The sequence below is a fragment of the Oncorhynchus clarkii genome, chromosome 28, assembly GCF_045791955.1.
Source record: "Oncorhynchus clarkii lewisi isolate Uvic-CL-2024 chromosome 28, UVic_Ocla_1.0, whole genome shotgun sequence".
NCBI classification, from domain to species: domain Eukaryota; kingdom Metazoa; phylum Chordata; class Actinopteri; order Salmoniformes; family Salmonidae; genus Oncorhynchus; species Oncorhynchus clarkii.
The window spans coordinates 31,717,225-31,741,384 of NC_092174.1; the positions used below are offsets into that span (position 1 = coordinate 31,717,225).

Here is a 24,160-nt window from a genome sequence, read left to right on the forward strand (position 1 = left end):
ATGTTTTGGATCATTGTCTTGTTGGAAGACAAATCTTCGTCCCAGTCTCAGGTCTTTTGCAGACTCCATCAGGTTTTCTTCCAGAATGGTCCTGTATTTGGCTCCATCCATCTTCCCATCAATTTTAACCATCTTCCCTGTCCCTGCTGAAGAAAAGCAGGCCCAAACCATGATGCTGCCACCACCATGTTTGACAGTGGGGATGGTGTGTTCAGCTGTGTTGCTTTTACGCCAAACATAACGTTTTGCATTGTTGCCAAAAAGTTCAATTTTGGTTTCATCTGACCAGAGCACCTTCTTCCACATGTTTGGTGTGTCTCCCAGGTGGCTTGTGGCAAACTTTAAACAACACTTTTTATGGATATCTTTAAGAAATGGCTTTCTTCTTGCCACTCTTCCATAAAGGCCAGATTTGTGCAATATACGACTGATTGTTGTCCTATGGACAGAGTCTCCCACCTCAGCTGTAGATCTCTGCAGTTCATCCAGAGTGATCATGGGCCTCTTGGCTGCATCTCTGATCAGTCTTCTCCTTGTATGAGCTGAAAGTTTAGAGGGACGGCCAGGTCTTGGTAGATTTGCAGTGGTCTGATACTCCTTCCATTTCAATATTATCGCTTGCACAGTGCTCCTTGGGATGATTAAAGCTTGGGAAATATTTTTGTATCCAAATCCGGCTTTAAACTTCTTCACAACAGTATCTCGGACCTGCCTGGTGTGTTCCTTGTTCTTCATGATGCTCTCTGCGCTTTTGACGGACCTCTGAGACTATCACAGTGCAGGTGCATTTATACGGAGACTTGATTACACACAGGTGGATTGTGTTTATCATCATTAGTCATTTAGGTCAACATTGGATCATTCAGAGATCCTCACTGAACTTCTGGAGAGAGTTTGCTGCACTGAAAGTAAACGGGCTGAATAATTTTGCACGCCCAATTTTTCAGTTTTTGATTTGTTAAAAAAGTTTGAAATATCCAATAAATGTCGTTCCACTTCATGATTGTGTCCCACTTGTTGTTGATTCTTCACAAAAAAATACAGTTTTATATCTTTATGTTTGAAGCCTGAAATGCGGCAAAAGGTCGCAAAGTTCAAGGGGGCCGAATACTTTCGCAAGGCACTGTATCTGTATGTTTGTATGTGTGTGTATGTGTGTGTTTACACCATTAGGTCAACAACACGTGTGACTTATTTTAGAGTTAATGAAACAGCCAGTGTCCCTCTACAGAGGACTGTCTGTCAGAGAGACCAATCCAGTGGGAGATAAAGAGTACAGTCAGAGAGACAGATACAGTGGGAGTTAAACAGAGGACAGAGGACAGTCAGACATGGATACTGTGGGAGTTACAATGACTGTATATATGGATGGACAAAGCCATTGATCACAGGACACCATTCATTTCTGTGAAGATTCAATAACATATTGAAGCCATGAAGTCGGCTAAGATGGCGTCTCATGGAGACATAACATGCACAGTTTAAGCTACTCCAGGATGATGTTGCAGGCTAGCTCAGTGCTGCCCGCTCTCATTGAGTAACTCAAGTTGAAGGCCAAACGGGGTACCGCATGCTGCCATTAGCAAGTAATTATCCTCTTGACTCCTTCTGTGTATGATTTTATAATAATCGGTTCAAGGACATACATCTGGTGTATTAGAAGCAATTATTAGTACTATTGTCTTCAAATTTGTATTTATTTACACATAGATTGCCATTTTTCCATTCATTATCATGGGGATCCTGTTTTCTGCTAACAATGCCTGCAGTACCGTGGTCGGCCTTGAACTTCCGTTGCTTCAATGAGAGTGGGCAGTTGTTCACAAGACAAAGCAGGAAGCCTCCACAGGCTGTTCTGTGATGCTTAAAAGAACACCACATGTCCGATCCAATTACTTTTATTGCTGTGGAAGGGTACAGAGTTGGCAGGCCCCCTGAGCCTGTTGAGCAGTTATACCACAGAGGGACCAACTGCATCTGGCCTGCCCTACTACATCAATCAATCATACTGTACATCAGCCGTTAATTTGATTAATCAACCTGTGCTTTTTCAAATTCTCATGGTTTTGTGCTGTCAGAATAAATGGGCAAGTTCGTGACAGACACAACCACATCAGAAAGGTACAAAACAGGTACAGAACACTCATTATATACCGTTGTATATGTTTACAATTGTAAGCGTAAGAGATGTTCACTTAATATAAGTTACAGTAGTTGTCTTCTGTCCCGACCCCAGCTCACAGTAAATCTATAGTGTTACTTTTGATTCTATCCAAGGACTTGTTATGAAGAAATAATGAAAAAGTCGGCACCCAGTTCTTAGTTGGTGTGGGTGTGTTTGTGTGCGTGTGTATTGGCGGTGATGGGGGGGGGGGGGGGACATATGTATAGGCAAGGCAGTGAATCTAACTCTTGGCCCTTGCTGGCTCCATATAAGAACACAAACACATGGGTGCATGATGTCATTCCGCCTGCCATACCGCCGTAACCCACGTGACTAGCTAGCTCAGAGAGACAGCTGTGACTGTGTCTAACTCTAAAAACCTGCTCCTTCCTGGATCACATGCTGCTCAACCTCTCACCCACCCAATCAATGAAGCCACAAACAAGACCTGTGTTTTATGTGAGCGCAATATTCAGTGATCAACATAAATGGACCTCTAAGCTATCTTGGAAGAGTCACAGTACCCTGTCCAGTGAATGACGAAGATGGTGTGTAGCTGGATTGGGGTCATAGAGTGTGTGCGTTTGTGGGTGTGTGCGTGTGTGTGTGTGTTGAAGGGAAACTGGTTGAAAAGGGACCGGGTCATTTTGTGGTTTATTAAGACAGGGACCGACGTGGTCATTCCTTGAAATTCCTGCAGGGTTGTCGCGGCGATGTAAATTAGGGTTATAGCAGGTATTCTTGCAACACCCCGGCCTTACCCTTCTCCTCTCCAGTGCACCTCGTGCCTGCCCCTACTATTGCCTAATCAGAGAGTTTACCAGAACGTGATGTCCTCATACTGCAGCATATCATGGGTTATACCGCCTGATATGTGGTTAAAAAGTGAATAAACAAACCTTGGACTGAACATGCATAGTGAATGCATGATCATATAGTGTACTGTAGGGATCATGCAGGTATGGTACTGTAGACACATACTATGGCTGTTTTATGACATGCAAGTATGACAGCAACCAGAAACCTGTGTTTGAAAATGTGCATTGAGGCATCCAAGCAAGCCTACATGTTGGGGCAGCAGGTAGCCTAGTGGTTAGAGCGTTGGTTACTGGATCCAATCCCCGAGCTGACAAGTTAAAAAAATCTGCCCATGAGCAAGGCAATTCCCCGGTAGGCCGTCGCCGTCACCCCCCCACCCCCCTCCCCCTCAAAATAAACACACATTCCTGAGTCTCCTATTTGAGGGTTACAGTACTATGTTCATACCACCAACATATCTCCTTGTTCAGAATCACCTGGTGTTGACTAGAAAGAAACAGTGTCACTATAAAGGTCAGATAACTGTAGTAACATCTCTGCTTTGATCAGGAAACCAGCCCAACAGCCAACACTACCTCTAGTATTCCTAGAGAACATGCTCCCTGTCGCTTAGATGTATCAGAACAGAAGTTCTGAATTCTGTCTATACATCAATGAAGTACATTCATCTTGGGGGGCACCTTGGACCCCAGCTTATCTCTCTAACACACGTGTGCGCCACATCCTAGTGTGTGTGTGTGTGTGTGTTTACTCTCTTTTTCCTTCCCTCCTTCCTTCTCACACAATCTCTCCAGCTGATCAATCCATTGTGTGTAATGGATATGTACTCTTACAGCCCCTCAGAGCCACTGTAATCCCACCACAAGCCTCTCCTTAGAGCAGCTGCTGTTGTTGGGATGAATGGAGAGACTCACCTCTACTAAGTTTATAACATTCGAGTCAGGATTAACGTCATAGTGCAGCCGGAGGACCAACAGGACAGTGAGTGTTGATCCACCTGATCTGAGTAGCATTTAGCTTTAAAAGAAGCCAGTGCTAACGTCGTGGGATATAGAATGATGGATGGTCAGTAGTATTCTAAAGGGGTTGGGTCAGATGAAAGCAACTGTCCCAGAGTAGGACTAGTACTGTGCTTCATAATAATCATTACGCTTCACAGTAGAAGTGTTTTGTGTTATTGCTGTAGAATTGTTCTATAATTCAGTAGGTACTGTAAGGTTTTTGGTGCAGTCAGTGCATGAAGAGACAGGTGGGGTGGACGGGACTCTGCATCCTACTACACACGGACAGCAGGAAGGCTGGAAATCAATTATCATGTCCTGTGTTTACCTGGCCCCACTGAGAGGCCGGCCAGAATAGCTCCAACAGCCAGCTGGGTAGAAGCCAAGTCCCTCAGCAGACAGGGCTCTACTTAGAGAGGATCTCTTGGCTAATAGTAGAGGGGAGTCAAACGCCCAATACACACACACACACAGGCTACCAAAGTGAGCACACACACACAGGACCAGAGAATTGAATCCTATTATTATAGTATATTAAAGGCCCAATGCAGCTGTTTTTATCTCAATATTAAATCATTTCTGGGTAACAGTTAAGTACCTTACTGTAATAGTATTCCATTAAAATGGTCAAAATACTATTTCTCAAGCAAGAATTTTGCCATAACTGTCTGGGAGTGGTCTGATTGAGGGGCCTAATTGGCGGAACCTAATGGGAGAGACATGTAACCTGAACTAGCTGCTATTGTCAGAGAGGTTTGGAAGTCACTTTGTTATTGGTCTATAACTTAACCACCTGGTGATGTCACCAAGCAAGCCAAAACTCCATCCATGCAAAACCTTCTGATTTTGAAGGTCCTGTTTCGATTGTATTTTCAACCATCAGTAAATAACACTGATCACATTTTGTCACACTTTTACAAAGTTAGGTTCATCAGCTGTTGTACAATATGATACAAAACTGTGCACTGGGACTTTAAGGAACTATAACCATTTAACTCTCAATCACCATGAAAATCAGGCACATTTCTGCGTTGTCTCTCTTCTGTATTTTATTAATCCCAGTGTTCTCTGCTTTGTAGTTTCTTCTTAACCTCTGCCATTTTATGACATCAAAGGTTTTGTAGTTCTGTAGGTTCCGAGGCACAGTCGGTAGGGAGGCTGTGGGACAGGGTGGAGTCATACCACCATGTGACCAGTGTTTTTCAAATCCCCATTACCTCGTGGGTTGGCATGGTGACCCCCTCCGCCCCCCGTGCCAGGTCCTGCGTCCTGCTCAATCTCGTCATCGGGGTCCATCTGCTCGCTCTTCTTCTTGACATAGCGTTCGTACAGTACCATGACCACGCCGATTGCCCACGCCGACACCGTTCCTGCCGCAAAGATAACGAAGCCGATGGCGAGGAAGAACAGGTAGTCCCAGGAACCCAGGCCCTGGTGGCACCGCGACCGCAGCTGCAGCCCCAGCTCACCCAGACGCTGCCCCTGCAGGTCAGGAGGACCACGGCACACCGTCTGGCCCTCATCTGGAAGAGAACACAACACAAGTGGGGGTTACAGGGCTACAGTACTCTCATAAGTCCTGACCGTATTACTAATGAGTGTGTTTGGTTTTTTTCTTTCCATGTTTTTCTTTCTGCTTGCATTTTGTATTTATATTTCGATGTGTCTATTTTCTGTCATTTCTGTAATTCAGGGCTCATCTGTAGAAGAGAACTTGGTCTCAGTATGACTCCCTGATAAAATAAAGGTTAAATAAAAATAAATAAAATGTCACACTAGTATTTGTATTGGGGATACAGTAGGAGCCTATCACTAGTTGGTGATACAGTAGGAGACTATCACTAGTTGGGGATACAGTAGGAGACTATCACTAGTTGGTGATACAGTAGGAGCCTATCACTAGTTGGTGATACAGTAGGAGCCTATCACTAGTTGGTGATACAGTAGGAGCCTATCACTAGTTGGTGATACAGTAGGAGCCTATCACTAGTTGGTGATACAGTAGGAGCCTATCACTAGTTGGTGATACAGTAGGAGCCTATCACTAGTTGGGGATACAGTAGGAGACTATCACTAGTTGGTGATACAGTAGGATCCTATCACTAGTTGGTGATACAGTAGGATCCTATCACTAGTTGGTGATACAGTAGGAGCCTATCACTAGTTGGTGATACAGTAGGAGCCTATCACTAGTTGGTGATACAGTAGGATCCTATCACTAGTTGGTGATACAGTAGGAGCCTATCACTAGTTGGTGATACAGTAGGAGCCTATCACTAGTTGGGGATACAGTAGGAGACTATCACTAGTTGGTGATACAGTAGGATCCTATCACTAGTTGGTGATACAGTAGGATCCTATCACTAGTTGGTGATACAGTAGGAGCCTATCACTAGTTGGTGATACAGTAGGAGCCTATCACTAGTTGGTGATACAGTAGGATCCTATCACTAGTTGGTGATACAGTAGGAGACTATCACTAGTTGGTGATACAGTAGGAGCCTATCACTAGTTGGGGATACAGTAGGAGCCTATCACTAGTTGGGGATACAGTAGGAGACTATCACTAGTTGGTGATACAATAGGAGACTATCACTAGTTGGTGATACAGTAGGAGCCTATCACTAGTTGGTGATACATTAGGAGCCTATCACTAGTTGGTGATACAGTAGGAGACTATCACTAGTTGGTGATACAGTAGGAGCCTATCACTAGTTGGTGATACAGTAGGAGCCTATCACTAGTTGGTGATACATTAGGAGCCTATCACTAGTTGGTGATACATTAGGAGCCTATCACTAGTTGGTGATACAGTAGGAGCCTATCACTAGTTGGTGATACAGTAGGAGACTATCACTAGTTGGGGATACAGTAGGAGCCTATCACTAGTTGGTGATACATTAGGAGCCTATCACTAGTTGGTGATACAGTAGGAGCCTATCACTAGTTGTAATGATTAGAGCTCCAGAGTTTTTCTTGACCATGTCACCTGACAAGTAAAAACTCGATGTCCTAGTTATATTAGTGAAGACCGTTTTGGTCACACTTTATTTGGATAGTCCAATATTGATGATATATAGATAGCTTATCAACAGATGGTCATACTATCAATAAACAACTGCTTGCTACGGTTAGGGTTAAGTTTAGGGCACAGGAGCACGGGCTCGTGGTAATGGCTGGAGCGGAATTAGTTCAATAGTATCGAATACATCAAACACATGGTTTTCATATGTGTGATGCCATTCCATTTGCTCTGTTCCAGCCATTATTATGAGCCGTCCTCCCCTCAGCAGCCTCCTGTGGTTGGTAGATAGTTTAAATGTTGCTCACAGTTATTGAACATCTACTTGGGACAATTAAAAAAGTGTTACCATCCTAGTAGACATTACAATTAGTACTGAGCCCATACTGTATTACCAACATAAGAACAACTTACTGCTACTATTATTATCAATTCCCCAACCAAAAACTTCAACATTACTATTGAGCATTACTTTTTCTTATATTCTTAATCGGATGCATTTGCGTTAGTCGGTAATCTACATACACATAATAATGATGGAAATGTTATTTGAAGTGTTGAAGTGCGTAGGTAAGCAACCCAGGGAAGGTGATATCAATATTATATTTCATCAAATAGGGAGTTGTGGCCTGTTGAATAATTCAAACACATTACATGATATCGTTTTACATAACCTCCATGAGAGCTAGATAACACACACTACCTCCTGAAATATCTTTCAATTTCGAGCAAAAAATCAAAATAAAATACCATGTAAGAAAACAACACATGCTAAATACTTCTGTTTCCCTTTTCAGAAAGTAACAGAATAGGAGCTGCTGTCTGTTACTGGTGTGTTGTTGATATTACATTACACCAAATCCAAAGCTTTTGAATAATTCAAGCACATTTCAAACCCTACTGGATTTCACTGGGTAATTCTGCCTTTTGTGCCTGACTCGTACAGTAATCAGATAGAAGGGATTTTCTTCTGCTAGGCTGCATACCTCCAGCAGGCTCCTGCATCATGACTAAGACCCTCACTCACTCAGAAATCATGAATGTCAATAGACAAGGGGATTTTTGTTTTGATTGTCAGAACCAGGAACTCCTGTGCTGTAGCATCAAAGACCAGACAGCTTACTCCTACTCTGCTGCAGAAGAGGAATAGACTACTATAAATGGATTTTGGGGAGACAGTATTATACAGTATTATGGTCTAATCAAAGATACTAAAGACTCAAAGATGATCATACTGTGTGTATGGCTGCCTGGATATCATCCAGAAGCCTTGGTTTGTTAGGGGTCATATTTTGAAGAAGAAAAATGCCTTAAATGTGATTGCAATAACCAGAGTGTTGGAGAATGTCAACGGATATTAATTTGTTTTTGTTTTCGCAGCTTTTTGTGTTTGGGGATCAGCTCAAAAGGCTTTTACTGTTTCTGCCTGGCTGCCTGGCTGCCTGGCTGACTGGCTGTGCTCTGCTCTGTATTCTGTGTTTCATGCCAGCAGACTTTGTTCACGCACTATTTACACTGGCATATTTTTCACCACAGAATTGGCTGGTTTTGTTCATATATTGTGCATGGATGGACTTATTGAGGACATACTTTAGTATACATTTGAAGTCAGAAGTTTACATACACCTTAGCCAAATACATTTAAACTCAGTTTTTCACAATTCCTGACATTTAATCCTAGTAACAATTCCCTGTTTTAGGTCAGTTAGGATCACCACTTTATTTTAAGAATGTGAAATGTCAGAATAATAGTAGAGAGAATTATTTATTTCAGCTTTTATTTCTTTCATCACATTGCCAGTGGGTCAGAAGTTCACATACACTCAATTACTATTTGGTAGCATTGCCTTTAAATTGCATAACTATTGTTTAACTTGGGTCAAACGTTCCGGGTAGCCTTCCACAAGCTTCCCACAATAAGTTGGGTGAATTTTGGCCCATTCCTCCTGACAGAGCTGGTGTAACTGAGTCAGGTTTGTAGGCACCCTTGCTCGTACACGCCTTTTCAGTTCTGCCCACTAATTTCCTACAGGATTGAAGTCAGGGCTTTGTGATGGCCACTCCAATACCTTGATTTTGTTGTCCTTAAGCCATTTGCCACAATGTTGGAAGTATGCTTGGGGTCATTGTCCATTTGGAAGAACCATTTGCGGCCAAGCTTTAACTTCCTGACTAATTTCTTGAGATGTTGTTTCAATAAATCCACATACTTTTCCATCCTCATAATGCCAACTATTTTGTGAAGTGCACCAGTCCCTCCTGCAGCAAAGCACCCCCACAACATGTTGCTGCCACCCCCTTGCCTCACGGTTGGGATGGTGTTCTTCCGCTTGCAAGCCTCCCCCTTTTACCTCCAAACATAACGATGGTCATTATGGCCAAACAGTTCTATTTTTGTTTCTTCAGACCAGAGGACATTTCTCCAAAAAGTAGAATCTTTGTCACCATGAGCAGTTGCAAACCATAGTCTGGCTTTTTTATGGCGGTTTTGGAGCAGTGGCTTCTTCCTTGCTGAGCGGCCTTTCAGGTAATGTCAATATAGGACTCGTTTTACTGTGGATATAGATACTTTTGTACCTGTTTCCTCCAGCATCTTCACAAGGTCCTTTGTTGTTGTTCTGAGATTTATTTGCGCTTTTCGCACCAAAGTAGGTTCATCTCTAAGAGACAGAACGCGTCTCCTTCCTGAGCGGTATGACGGCTTCGTGGTCCCATGGTGTTTATACATGCGTACTATTGTTTGTACAGATGAACGTGGTACCTTCAGGCATTTGGCAATTGCTCCCAAGGATGAACCAGACTTGTGGAGGTCTACAATTTATTTTCTGAGGTCTTCGCAGATTTCTTATGATTTTCCCATGATGTCAAGCAAAAAGGCACTGAGTTTGAGGGTCGGCCTTAAAATACATCCACAGCTACTCAACAAATTGACTCAAATTATGTCAATTAGCCTATCAGAAGCTTCTAAAGCCATGACATAATTTTCTGGAATTTTCCAAGCTGCTTAAAGTTATGGTCAACTTAGTGTAAACTTCTGACCCACTGGAATTGTGATAAGGTGAATTATAAGTGAAATAATCTGTCTGTAAACAATTGTTGGAAAAATGACTTGTGTCATGCACAAAGTAGATGTCCTAACCGACTTGACAAAACTATAGTTTGTTAACAAGAAATTTGTGGAGTGGTTGAAAAACGAGTTTCAATGACTCCAACCTGTCACGTTCTGACCATAGTTCTTGTGTGTTTTCCTTGTTTTAGTGTTGGTCAGGGCGTGAGCTGGGTGGGCATTCTATGTTGTGTGTCTAGTTTGTCTATTTCTATGTTTGGCCTGATATGGTTCTCAATCAGAGGCAGGTGTTGGTCATTGTCTCTGATTGGGAACCATATTTAGGTAGCCTGTTTTGTGTTGGGATTTGTGGGTGATTGTTTCCTGTCTTTGTGTTCTCTGCACCAGATAGGACTGGTTTGGGTTTTTGCCACGTTTATTGTTTTGTATTGTGTTCATGTTGAGTTTCTGCCATTAAATAACCATGGACACTTACCACACTGCGCTTTGGTCCTCTCCCTCCCAGGAAGAAAGCCGTTACACAACCTAAGTGTATGTAAACTTCCGACTTTAACTATATATTGTGTATGTGAACACCCCTTGATATGAGTGGATTTGGCTATTTCTGCCACACCTGTTGCTGAAATGTGTATAAAATCGAGCACACAGCCACACAATCACCATAGACAAACATTGGCAATAGTATGGCCTTACTGAAGAGCTCAGTGACTTTCAACGTGGCATCATTATAGGATGCCACCTTTCCAACAAGTCAGTTTGTTAAATTTCGGCCCTGTTAGAGCTGCCCCGGTCAACTGTAAGCTCTGGTATTGTGAAGTGGAAACATCTAGGAGCAACAACGTCTCAGCTGCGAAGTGGTAGGCCACACAAGCTTACCGAACGGGTCCGCCGAGTACTGAAGTGTGCAGTGCGTAAAAATCGTCTGTCCTCGGATGCATCACTCCCTACTGAGTTCCAAACTGCCTCTGGAAGCAACATCCGCACAAGAACTGTTCGGCGGAAGCTTATTGAAATGGTTTACCATGGCCGAGCAGCCGCACACAAGCCTAAGATCACCATGCGCAATGACAAGCATTGGCTGGAGTTGTGTAAAGCTCACCGCCATTGGACTCTAGAGTAGTGGAATCGCGTTCTCTGGAGTGATGAATCACGCTTCACCATCTGACAGTCTGACGGATGAATCTGGGTTTGGCGGATGCCAGGAGAACGCTACCTGCCCCAATGCAGAGTGCCAACTGTAAAGTTTGGTGAAGGAGGAATAGTGGTCTGGGGCTGTTTTTTATGGTTCGGGCTATGCCCCTTAGTTCCAATGAAGGGAAATCTTAACATTAAGGTATACAATGATATTCTAGATGATTCTATGCTTCCAACTTTGTGGCAACAGTTTGGGGAAGTCCCTTTCCTGTTTCAGTATGGCAATGCCCCCTGTGCACAAAGTGAGGTACATACAGAAATGTTTGTTCTTGAGATTGGTGTGGAAGAGCTTGACTGGCCTGCACAGAGCCCTGACCTTTGAGATGAATTGGAATGCCGACTGCGAGCCAGGCCTAATCGCCCAACATCAGTGGCCGACCTCACTAATGCTCTTGTTGCTGAATGGAAGCAAGTCCCCGCAGCAATTTTCCAACATCTAGTGGAAAGCCTTCCCAGAAGAGTGGAGGCTTTTATAGCAGCAAACTGGGGGACCAACTACATATTAAGGCCCATGATTTTGGAATGAGGTGTTTGACGAACAGGTGTCCACATACACTAAAAGTATGTTGTACTAGTCTAATCTATTGAGATTTGAGTACAAATCTGACTGGAGCTGCAGAGGATTATATGGTGTACTGGAAGATACAGATCAAATAACAGTAAGGCAATGTTTAATAGTAGGAAGAGATATTTTTGATTAACATCAAATGAATTCTTAATTAGTGTTCCATTGTAGAAATTCACACACAGTATTCTCTTGATTTGTCTTAGCCTACATCACAGACACAACTGACCCTGTGATCTCTGTCTGGTGATGTGAATAAAAGTCCATTTGTGCTTGATCTGAAAATGTGGTCGGAGGGTGTGGCGCAATTTCGGAACCTCCGGAGGCATGCAGAGGCCAAATTGAGCTCCGTACTGCATTGCTCTGCGCCTCCCAAATTTTGTAACAATGCGGAGGGCTCCGTAAATCAGGGGAGCAGGGGAGAGGCAGAACTGAACCCAGTAAATAAGCATCACTAACGATAGAGTAAAGGTGCTACATGGTCAATCCTACGTCTGCATCGGCAGCATTTACGGTGATACAGCCTCTGCAGAAGTCAGGGCATTAATACTCTTGCTCTCCACGGAGCAGCGCAGAGCTATTATGAAGGAAGTTGTCAAGGAAGTGAGTTTGGGTTTATATAGGACCTCTCGCCCCCACCTACCGTCAACCAATTATGTCAATGCGGAGATTTACGGAGCCCTCCTCATTGTTACAAAATTTGGGAGGCGCACAGCAATGCAGTACTGAGCTCAATTTGTCCTCTGCATGCCTCCGGAGGATCCGCCATTGCGTCATACGGTGCCTCCGACCACATTTTCAGATCAAGCACAAATGGACTTTTAGGAATGATGGATATAGGATAATGACAGAGATGGGCCTAGATCTTCTGTTGTCTCCAAAGACATCTGTCTTCAGATGCCCTGAGAGTTTGGAAACTAATTTAGCAGCACAGATGTGGGGAGTTTTCATGAAGGAGATAGACACCACAATACACTTCAATAGTTCTCTGATGCCTCTCCCCAAGGCATGGAAGCCGCCGGCGCCTCCCCCTCAGGGCTCTTCTCCCCGTCCAATCCCCACACCACACTGTTTCTAGGATTTTTTTTGCAGACACTCTTATCCAGAGCGAATTTCAGGAGAAATTAGGGTTAAGTGCATTGCTCAAGGGCACATGGGCAGATGTATTTCACCTAATCAGCTCAGGGATTTGAACCAGCAACCTTTTGGTTACTGGCCCAACGCTCTAGGTTACCGGCCACCCTAAAATACCCTTTCCTTATGTAACTGCTAACTACAGGCAGTATGCTAGTCTTTAGGAGGTGAGACAGCAGTGGAGAATCTGTTAGTTCTTTCTGTGGGTTTTTCTTCCCTTCCTTCTATCAATGCATTATTTCTAAACCGCTGAGACGACAGACAGACAGTGCCTCTCAGAACAGGTAAGCTCCAGAGGAGCTCTTTGCGTAAAACACTGCGGTCTGGAATGTGTGTGTGTGTGTTCTCCCTTGCTGCAAGCTTTCGCTTGAAGGGACACTCCAAATTAAAGCAGACAAAGGCAATGAGCAGCATGGAAATAGGACAGCTCTTACAGGACTAGTTTAGGATTCTGCCTGAGCTGCAGGGGAGAGGATGATGAGCTGGTGTGCGTGTGTATGTGTGTGCATGTGTGTGCGGGGGATGCCCATTAGTAGGTGTATCATGGTTTTAGTAAGACTGGCTCTTGCTCAGTGAGGTGCACTATAAATAGCTGCTCTTTTGTCTATAGACACATCCCAAAAATGCAGCAGAAGACTCCAAACTGAACAAATCCAAAATCAAATATTCGTTGTCTTTTACATTTCTGAACGTTTATAAAAAAATAAAAAACAAAAATACGTTATTTACGTAAGTATTCAGACCCTTTGCTATGAGACTTGAAATTAAGCTCAGGTGCATCCTGTTTCCATCCTGTTTCCATTGTTTCTACAATTTTATTGGAGTCCACCTGTTCTGAAGCATTGAAGTTCCCCAAGAACACAGTGGCCTCCATCATTCTTAAATGGAAGAAGTTTGTAACCACCAAGACTCTTCCTAGAGCTAGCTCCTTGGCCAAACTGAGCAATAAGGGGAGAAGGGCCTTGGTCAGGGAGGTGACCAAGAACCCGATGGTCACTCTGACAGAGCTCCAGAGTTCCTCTGTGGAGATGGGAGAAGCTTCCAGAAGGACAACCATCTCTGCAGCACTCCACCCATCAGGATTTATGGCAGAGTGGCCAGACAGAAACTACTCCTCAGTAAAAGGCATGACATCCCGCTTGGCATTTGCCAAAAGGCACTTAAAGGACTCAGACAATGAGAAATAAGATTCTCTGGTCTGATGAAACCAAGATTGAAATCTTTAGCCATAATGCCAAGCGTCATGTCTGGAGGAAATCTGGCACCATCCCTACGGTGAAGCATGGTGGTGGCAGCATCATGCTGTGGGGATGTTTTCAGTGGCAGGGACAGGGAGACTAGTCAGGATTAATGGAAAGATGAACAGAGAAACGTACAGAGGGATCCTTGATGAAAACCTGCTCCAGAGCGCCCAGGACAGACTGGGGTGAAGGTTCACCTTCCAACAGGACAATGACCCTAAGCACACAGCCAAGACAACGCAGGAGTGGAATCGGGACAAGTCTCTGAATGTCCTTGCGTGGCCCAGCCAGAGCCTGGACTTGAACCAGATCAAACATCTCTGGAGAGACCTGAAAGTAGCTGTGCAGCGACGCTCCCCATCCAACCTAACAGAGCTTGAGAGAAGAATTGGAGAAACTCCCCAAATACAGGTGTGCCAAGCTTGTAGCGTCATACCCAAGAAGACTCGAGGCTGTAATCGCTGCCACAGGTGCTTCAACTAAGTCCTGAGTAAAGGGTCTGAATACTTATGTAAATGTGATATTTCCGTTTTTTACATTTTTTGGGGCAAAAATGTCTACAAACCTGTTTTTGCTTTGTCATTATGGGTATTGTGTGTAGATTGATGAGAATAAAAATATGCTATTTTAGAATAAGGCTGTAATGTAACAAAATGTGGAAAATGTTGAGGGGTCTGTCAAGATATGAGAATGTAACAAAAAATCAACCCTTATTCCAAACAGAATTGTGTTGCATTATGTAACCGGCTGGATTTGAACCAAGGTTTATTGCACACCACAAGACTGTTAGTCCACTGAGATAAAGCCTATCTAAAGGCCTAGGAAGCTAACCAAAATGTTTAGGTCTCAGGCAAGGTTACTGATCACCTGAGTGTGGTTCCCCGAGCCACCTTCATTACATAGGCACATAGTTTGTTGATTAAAGTGGAAGCGGTTGGTGGAGATGCGATTCACTGGTGATTTGACATCTAGACACTGGGGTTTTTTGGATTAAGCCTTAATTGCATGAGTGAGTAAAGGAATAAGTGAAAGGCTCCTCAGTATGTGTCTCATTTCAGTCCTGAGTTAACAGATCATATTCAATTGCTGTTATGGTTATTAGCCTCCACTGCCACCTGTTAACTCAATTAGCTCGACGAACCAGTGCCCCTGCACATTGACTCTGTACCGGTACCCCTGCATATAGCCTCACTATTGTTATTTTACTGCTGCTCTTTAATTATTTGTTACTTGTATTTTTTATTATTTTTTTGTAGGTTTTCTCTTTCTTTTTTTAACTGCATTGTTGGTTAAGGGCTTGTAAATAAGCATTTGACTGTAAGGTGTATTCGGTGCATGTGACAAATAAACATTTTATTTTATTTTGATTTTAAGACACCCTAGGCCCTGTGATGCAGGCAACTGCACATGAAATGTAGGAATATATACATTAACACGTTTAAGTTTTCATTAAGTTTGTTCTACTGCTGCTGTCATAAACATGGTGGCATGTATTCCTGGATGCCAAGAAAAAAACTACAAAAATACCAAATAATTTATCATTCCTCTCTCTGTGTGTCACAAATTTCCTTCATTTCGCAAGAGGCTGGATGTATCACACTGGAAAAAGCATCAGAGCGAAGGAGACAGCGCCGCTCTGTCTCAGTATGTGTAGCGTATCTATCTGATGCTGTCTGGTCAGAAAGAGTATGACATTGTTTCCGCACGTAGCATTGAATGCAATGGAAGCCAGCGAGGATTTGGCTTCCCTTGATAAAAAATGAATAAAATAATAGCCAATCAGTGTTGAGCTAAACTGAGTGAGCTCTGGCGCACCAAAAAAAGTGTCAAGGGAAGCCCGTTTGGATTTGACTTCAGACCAATCACATCACAGGCCAAATGTCATTATTGAAAAACGTTCATTGTTGCATCTAGTTCGGTGGTCCTCAGGGGGCTAGCTAGCTAGCTAGCTAGATAGATATATAAAATAGTCCCTTTCCTAAATTAATCATGGATGTAGATGGGGATTTGGACTTGTGGTTTTACTTAATTCTCCGTACTGGCCAATGATTATAAAGACGATTCTGATCCAACCATAAAATAATACATTGTGTCCCTGGCCTGAGAGCATAGAAGATCAACATTTTGCTAGATGTAGTATGCTAATGTTAACTATCTGGCCTGGCTTATCGTTGCCCATGAAAGGAAGTTAGGCTAGCAAGTAAGTATTTCAGCCAGGTAGCCTAGGAATATGACAACAAAAACTAAAAGCATGTAATGTATGACAGTCATAGACCATTTAGGCAACATGAAAGAGGAATGGCATTGGCGTTTCTTTACAAGTAGGGTGAGTCAACATGTGTGTTCTACTTGCACGCACACACACACACATCAGTACTATGGACAGCCACATCATATTTAGCTAACGTTGATTGAACTAAATCGTTTTTGGTATCTTTTAGTTGTCACTGTATTAGACTAAGCAGAGGTGATTAGATGATGTTGAAGTTGGGATGGTGCTGGAATAGTCGAAGCAGCCCCTGTTTTCTTTGCGACTTGCGGTACCTCACCATGGTTCTAAATCAATAGTTGTTTAATAGTCTGAAAATGTCGGAAACATTACTTTGCTTGACCGTGCTGTAGGTCATATACTGTTTGTTGCATGCAATATGTTTTGTGGACTTGTTCTCTGGTTTTGTAATGAAACAAATGTAAAGGTGTGGTTGAATTTATTCTGCCACTGTGTCTTCTTATCGTCTCAGCTTTAAGCATATATATCACGGTGTCAAGACATATGAACTAATAGTTTATAGAGCAAACAACGCAATTATCACAACACAGGTTGTAATATGGCTTTTTTTCCTGGATTGACTTCCCCTGTGATTTTACCCACGCACCACTATTGCATAAACAATATTCATATCAGTCTTTCCACATATTCTATTTGAAATGACATTCCTAAACGTCTTAATTGTGTTAGTGTAGTAGATCTCATTCATGAACTCATAAATGAAACATGTAGTTGACCTATGTTATATGAAGTGCATGTGGTTGGGAAAGTGAAATGCTTTCAGTGTTCATTTCAGGAGCGTGTGAACATGGAAACATTCATTGATAGAGGCCTGGGAAGTGCAGAGCTGGGGAGAATGGCGGTCCTCTACTGCTATTGGTCCAGCCCCCCCCCCCCCCATACTGACTTTGTAAATCTATATTGTATATCAATGTGTATGATGTTGGTATGATTAGTACAGCATTTCACATAATATAATCACAGTACAGTAGTAGCTATGTCTTATGGGCCAGCACATCTAACACAACCCTCACACAAATGAGAAAGGAGGTAAGACAAAACAACCAAACTTACACAAACCATATAGAAAGAGGGAATTATCTGGATTTATATTTATATCTGAAGGTGCAGCTAGTTTTACCTTGAAACTTGAATGCCTCGATGTGAACCCAGAGACAGAGGTCCTCGTTATCGCAGTCGCAGCTCCAGGAATTCCCGCTGAGGCCGACCGAGCGCAGGGTGGGCAGCGCGATGAGAGAACTGATGTTGAGCACCGTCAGGTTGTTCCGGCTCACGTCCAGCACCTGCAGCGCCGAGTTCTTTGCGAAAGCGTCCGGGTGAATATCCGACAGGCCGGGGTTGTCCGTCATTCTCAGCATCACGAGGCTGGAGAGCGGCCCGAACGTCCTGTCCTCTATCCGCGTTAAGGTGTTGAAGGACAAGTCCAGGTAAGCAAGCTTCCCCAGGTTCCCGAATGTGGACATAGAAATCTCCGTCAGGGAATTGTTGCTACAGTCCAAGTACACCAAGTCCGACAGGTAGTTGAGCTGCAACGGCGGCAGCTCCACGATGCGATTGTTGGAGATGATGAGCTGCCGAGTGGCCAGCGGTAGGTCAGTGGGGAAGGCGGTGAGGTGCTGCCCGGCGCACTGGACCACGAGCTGGTCATCGCATATGCATCGTGACGGGCATCCCGCTGTTAGAGCTGGGGATGGGGCCACCCCCATGACTAGGATCAGCAGAATGATGAGCCGCAAGGATTGCGCGCTGGGCTGCGGAGCAAGACGCATGACACTTGGTGAGGACTTCATGAATTACGTTTGGACAAACCACGCCACATTATTCATTAATAGCCTATGTCCTCTGCCAGTTAGGGCCTGTCAGTTAGCCAAACTAAATGCTATTAACTATTTCAAATTATTAAATTATAGTTACCTGATAATGAGGTTTGACGTTTGCCACTTGCCCTTGCAAGTTTGTGTAGTTCATTCCGAGAGTCACCTCACGTTTTGGTTCCCGTGCGTATCCATTATAGTGGAACTGATGGACTCCAGACGCCCAAGCGCCCTCTCAGTTCCAATTCTCTGTAATTGGATTTGGTCGATTAGAGTGTTTCTTCTAGTATCAATAATTTTTGTGTAACTGCCGCCATTTGAACTTAATATGCAGGAGAGTTCGTTCGCGCGTCGTAGCCTAGTGTTATAATATAGTATTTGGTCTCCTGCAAGTGTGGTGGTCTGACTGCCCTCTCTGAAACTGAGCCGCGAATGAGAATGTGGGCGGTGATCTCTCACTGCTCACGCGTTGGATCGAGTGTGTGAGGAGAGAGAGGACGGAGCTAAAGAAAGCCTAAACAACTGGAGTCAAGCAGTCACACAAGCTAGGAGAGGTTACCTAATTCTACAAATGCACCCAAATCGTTCTGAAAATAGAATGCCCAGGGTATAGCCAATTGTGACACTATAATGGCCCAACAGAACACTCTATCTCAATGTATTTATGTATAAATTAAATTAAATTACATAGTGCCTATTTAAAAATGGTAAGATGGTTATTACACTGTCATGAACTGTCATATGTGTGTTATTTTAGTGTGTGTGTGTGTGTGGTTGTGTGTGTGTCTAGTGTCATATTCCAGCCAGATGCAGGGTCATAAACTTAGAGTGCCAGGCTGCTTGGGCATGGAGCCACATGCCACTATTTCAATATTATTGTTATATAACCTACAACATTGACATGGCAAGAGCCAGTTCACACAACTTTTCTCCCACAAGCCACATACACATGGATTTCCCATTGCATCTCTCAGAGAGATGTGTAGGTGTTGAAGTGCTGATTCAGATTCAGCAGCATGGTGGGAGGACAGATGTGATGCTGGAGAGGGATTATAATAATAATTAATAATTCATTCAACATCTATAGCGCTTTTCATTACAAAAATAATCTCAAAGCATTTGACAGAGAAATGCCTGTCAACAACCGAAAGGGAGAGTGCCAGTCAGCAAGAGATAATAAAGTCAGGGACAGTGCATGAAATCAAGCCTTCATCCACAATTATGTCCCTGCTTCAAAAAAGAACAAAGAAGCATAACCAATCTGAGAGCATTTATTCACACTTTTCATAATGGGATATTGTCATGATCCTTTCTCTGAGACCAAAGTCTCAAAGCTTCTGCCATTCAGAAAGTGTACTTACGGCGGCTGTTTACTAAAGATATAGTGCCATCTAGTGATGTAGTATTGTTAAAATATTGCAAAACAGGATTCTCTTCCCTATGACCGACACTTGGAATGTAAATTGAATGTTGGGCCTATCAATTGTTTACATTTGATATTGAGAAGAATTAGTATGACATAATGTGCCAGACTGAAACAAAAACCAAACGGATGAAAACAAATGTAACTGGAAAAAAATCACACCAGTGAAATTAACACTTATCTTAACACAAATTAACTAACAGAAGTTAATACTGAAAAGGTCCTATGACTAAACCCGTCTGTCTAATCCAAGGCCACACTTTGGTGAAATTACCTTCGGTAGATAAGAGTCAGCATAATCACTCTATACAAGGGAAGTAAAACTGATTGATTACTTTCTATCAACAAACTGTAGTGAACATAAGGGAACTTCCCTCACGCATGACATTGTCACAATGACTAGGCTGAACAGAGAACCAGAGCTCAAGGGGTTTGTGAGTCAGATATGGCCCCGTTTGAACTCACATAGGAAAATGAAGAGGTTGCACTCAAATAAACATACTTTAAATAGGCTTGTGAAACACTAACTGTAAATAAAGTTATTCTATTAATTTCACTATTTTATTATATTACTCAATGTCATACTAAAATTCAGAATTATTGGTAGTAGTCCTACGATCTGATACAACCCAAATGAACTCTACCCCACTAGGGGGAGGCACCACGCCTCTTCTGTGTGTTTAAATAGGACTGACTCCCTTACGAGTTGACGACACAGGATACAGGATTACTGACTGACAACCGACGGACCACTTTCAATTGCGAACATTATTCAGATCGTCATTAACAGGTAAATAACACTTATTTTACAAACGGTTTTCAACGTTACGTATTGTTGCTGGATAGCTTATAATGTTGCACTTCTAGTTCTCACGTTGGCCGTGTTCGAGAGGATCATACTCGCACTGTATTGATTGACTGATCTACAAATTCTAATGAGTAGTTATTCATGATGCAAGGTGATTTGTAGATCAGTCAGTCGGCAGTCGCCTGCAATCGTTTTGATGCTCTCAAACACGGCTTTTGTTTTGGGAGCTTTTAGTGTAGGGGTGTCAAACTCATTCCATGGAGGACCTATTCTTGTCTGCCGTTTTTTTTCTTCTTTTCGATTAAGACCTAGATAACCAGGTGAGGAGAGTTCCTTACAATTCAGTTACCTTAATTCGTAAATCAGTTACAAGGGACGAGTGAAAGCCCGCAGACACTTGGTGGAGTTAGGCATGTGTTTTAGCGCATCAAGTTCAACTGAATTACTCGCTTGAAAATGCGAAGATATGCACCTATTGCTATTGTTTATTTGTAACTTTTATGTGCACTGTACTACATGCATAGATGGTTATTTTGTGTCACATTTTGAGAACTTTGCTGAGGGGAAGGGTTTTTGCAGTTTAGTATCCTAACAATAGGCTACAATAGACATAATACGCACATTCCATATTAGCATAGAAGCCTATTTTCCAAGAACATGGAGTATATTCTGGTTTCAACGACTTGGCATTGATCTAATGTAATTTATTAATTTAGGGCCTACTAACTAATCCGTTTTACTTATTGGACTTTCAACCAGTATCTTATCTACAGTGAATGTGAAAATGGGATTGACCAACTCACCTGTAGGCTATGTGCTTTTCTATTGCAGCAGGAGATCAGTGCCAGAATGGTTGTGCTGTCTAAAGAATATGGGTATGTGGTTCTCACTGGTGTTGCCAGCATGGTCATGGTTGCCCACCTTGCTGTGAAAGTTGGCAAAGCTCGCAAGAAGTACAAGATCAATGTGAGTTGCCCGGGACCTGGCCCACTGTCTGTCAGCCAATGAATCATCTAAAGCTTAAACTAGGCTATAAAAACTCAAGATGGTTCCCCTGATTTTCTCTTCTCTGTTGGACAGTACCCTCAGATGTACAGCAATGATCCAGACTCTGGAAATATCTTCAACTGCATCCAGCGAGCCCATCAGAACACGTATGAACATTTAGTATGTACTTCACAGAAGCAGCAGAGGAAACAACCAGATGTTTGTTATAAAAACCAAACATTTCTTGTAATATTAGGTTAAACATATTTTTTTTATAGCCTGGAGAGCTACCCTGTTTTCCTCTTCAGTCTGGCCATTGGTGGTCTGCATAGTCCTGTGAGTTCCACCATTTATTAATTTACTATATATGTTAGATTTGCGTACCATGCATCCCAGACTTTACAGTTAGTTAGTCAGAGTACTCCATAAAGACACTCATCTGGATTCCCCTTTATTAAGACTCTTTAAGAGTCTTTTGTTTAACAGGGAGCCATTTGTGTTACAGCGCCTAGTCAGTGGACTTGGAATGACATGGGTTATAAGCAGGGAGATCTATGCATACGGATACTCCACTGGAGGTAAGACAATTGATAAATATGCTTATAATACAATCATTTATTAAAACATTATGGCATCCTTTACTCAAGGGTTTTGTTCTATGTATTCCTTTCAGATCCTAAAAAAAGGATGCCGGGGTTATCCGGGAACATTGCTCTGCTGGGCATGATTCTGACCGTAGCCAACTTTGGCAGAACCCTGTTAGGCTGTGGTGACTGGGTGAGGCCTGGGATGAGACCAGGATGAGGTTCTCAGCTCCCTTTCCAGCTGCCATTCCTGCTACCATTCCTCAGTGAGAAGCACTGCAACCCCACCTGACCCCAGTCTATTAGTAGTTGTAGGATGTCCTTTGTGGGCATCCGTACTTGTGTGTGATATGTACAGACAGAGTTCAGTAAACATTTGGAAAGAGATGACCACGACTGTTAGTTTATCATTCCATAACTACCACACCACGCCAACTCCTCCCAGACCCCCTCCTCAACACTGATAGGCCCAGATAAGCTGTTCATGGTGCTTCACCAGCTACTCTTTGTTAGAGTGTGGACTTTTTTATGCATAATGTTGCCAAAACTGTATTCCACAGAAGGTTGGTGGCACCTTCATTGGAGAGGACAGGCTCGTGTTAATGGCTGGAGCAGAATTATTTGGAATGGCATCAAACACAGTTTCCAGGTGTTTTATGCCATTCCATTATCTCCATACCTGCCATAATTAGGATCCGTCCTACCCTTAGCATCCTCCTGTGCTGTATTCTAAATGCAATTCTAATGTAGAAAATGACCATGGAAAATGGGCTTCAATAACATTTCTAGGTTCTATCATGGACTTGTGTTTTAATGTTTGTATCCATGGGCGTGAGGTGTGTGTGTGTGTGTGTATGGAGAATAAGGAGATGTTATTGCCTCAGAAGAACCAGAGTGAACCAAGAGGTTAATGTGTGTGGTTGTCCTCATTGATCTGCATAGTTGTCCTAAATTTACACCTTTTAGTCATTTAGCAGACGCTCTTATCCAGAACGACTTACAGGAGAAATTCGGGTTAAGTGCCTTGCTCAAGGGCATATTGACAGATTTTTCAACAAGTTGGCTCGGGGATTCAAACCAGCAACCTTTTGGTTATTGGCCCAACTTTTGTTACCGCTAAGCTACCTGCTGCCCCATCACCTCTAAGCCTACATGCAGGAACAATAAATGCCTTACTATTATCTTAACCATTAGGTAATGTTCTGTTCATGGTTGGGTTAGGGCTGGGGACTGTACTACACAACAAAAATATAAACACAACACGTAAAGTGTTGGTCCCATGTTTCTTGATCTGAAATAATAGATCCCAGAAATGTTCCATACACACAAAAAGCTAATTTCTCTGTTAGTGAGAATTTTCTCCTTTGCCAAGATAATCCATCACCTGACAGGTGTGGCATATCAAGAAGCTGATTAAACAGCATAATAATTTCACAGGTGCACCTTGTGCTGGGGACAATAAAAAGCCACTCTAAAATGTGCAGTTTTGTCACACAACACAATGCCACAGATGTCTCAAGTTTTGAGGGAGTGTGCAATTGGTATGCTTACTGCAGGAATGTCCACCAGAGTTGTTGCTAAAGAATTGAATGTCCATAAGCTGCCTCCAATGTCGTTTTAGAGAATTTGGCAGTATGTCCAACCAACTTCATAACCACAGACCACGTGTATGGTGTCGTGTTGGCGAGCGGTTTACTGATGTCAACGTTTTAAACAGAGTGCCCCATGGTGGCGGTGGGGTTATGGTATGGGCAGGCACAAGCTACAGACAATGAACACTATTGCATTTTAGTGATATCCATTTGAATGCACAGGGATACCGTGATGAGATCCTGAGGCTCATTCGCGTGCCATTTAGCCGCCGCCATCACCTCATGTTTCAGCATGATAATGCACAGGCTCATGTCGCAAGGATCTATATACAATTCCTGGAAACTGAAAATGTCCCAGTTCTTCCACAGCCTGCATACTCACCAGATATGTCAACCATTGAGTATATTTGGAATGCTCTGGATCGACGTGTAAGACAGCATGTTCCAGTTCTCGC

At 43.0% G+C, this 24,160-nt stretch overlaps 2 protein-coding genes across 4 annotated transcripts; one reads left to right on the top strand and one right to left on the bottom strand.

The window, feature by feature from the left end:
* Positions 1-1,882: 1,882 nt before the first annotated feature.
* Positions 1,883-20,668, bottom strand: LOC139387605 (leucine-rich repeat-containing protein 52-like). Its single transcript, XM_071133971.1, has 3 exons — positions 18,412-20,668; positions 17,618-18,248; positions 1,883-5,507 (listed from the first exon to the last, which is right to left on the bottom strand). Exons 1-3 carry the CDS (start codon positions 18,463-18,465, stop codon positions 5,161-5,163), a joined length of 1,032 nt encoding a protein of 343 aa, XP_070990072.1. The 5' UTR covers positions 18,466-20,668; the 3' UTR covers positions 1,883-5,160.
* On the top strand, positions 20,398-22,906 carry LOC139387607 (glutathione S-transferase 3, mitochondrial-like). Of its 3 annotated transcripts, none has more exons than XM_071133973.1 (6): positions 20,398-20,524; positions 21,374-21,508; positions 21,623-21,696; positions 21,808-21,865; positions 22,035-22,107; positions 22,203-22,906. In XM_071133973.1, exons 2-6 carry the CDS (start codon positions 21,392-21,394, stop codon positions 22,331-22,333), a joined length of 453 nt encoding a protein of 150 aa, XP_070990074.1. In that variant the 5' UTR covers positions 20,398-20,524; positions 21,374-21,391; the 3' UTR covers positions 22,334-22,906. The 3 variants fall into 3 exon arrangements, with proteins under 3 accessions (XP_070990074.1, XP_070990076.1, XP_070990077.1); XM_071133975.1 differs by having other exon boundaries at positions 20,413-20,524; positions 21,352-21,508; XM_071133976.1 differs by lacking the exon at positions 20,398-20,524 and adding an exon at positions 20,723-20,862.
* The last annotated feature ends 1,254 nt before the right edge of the window (positions 22,907-24,160 follow it).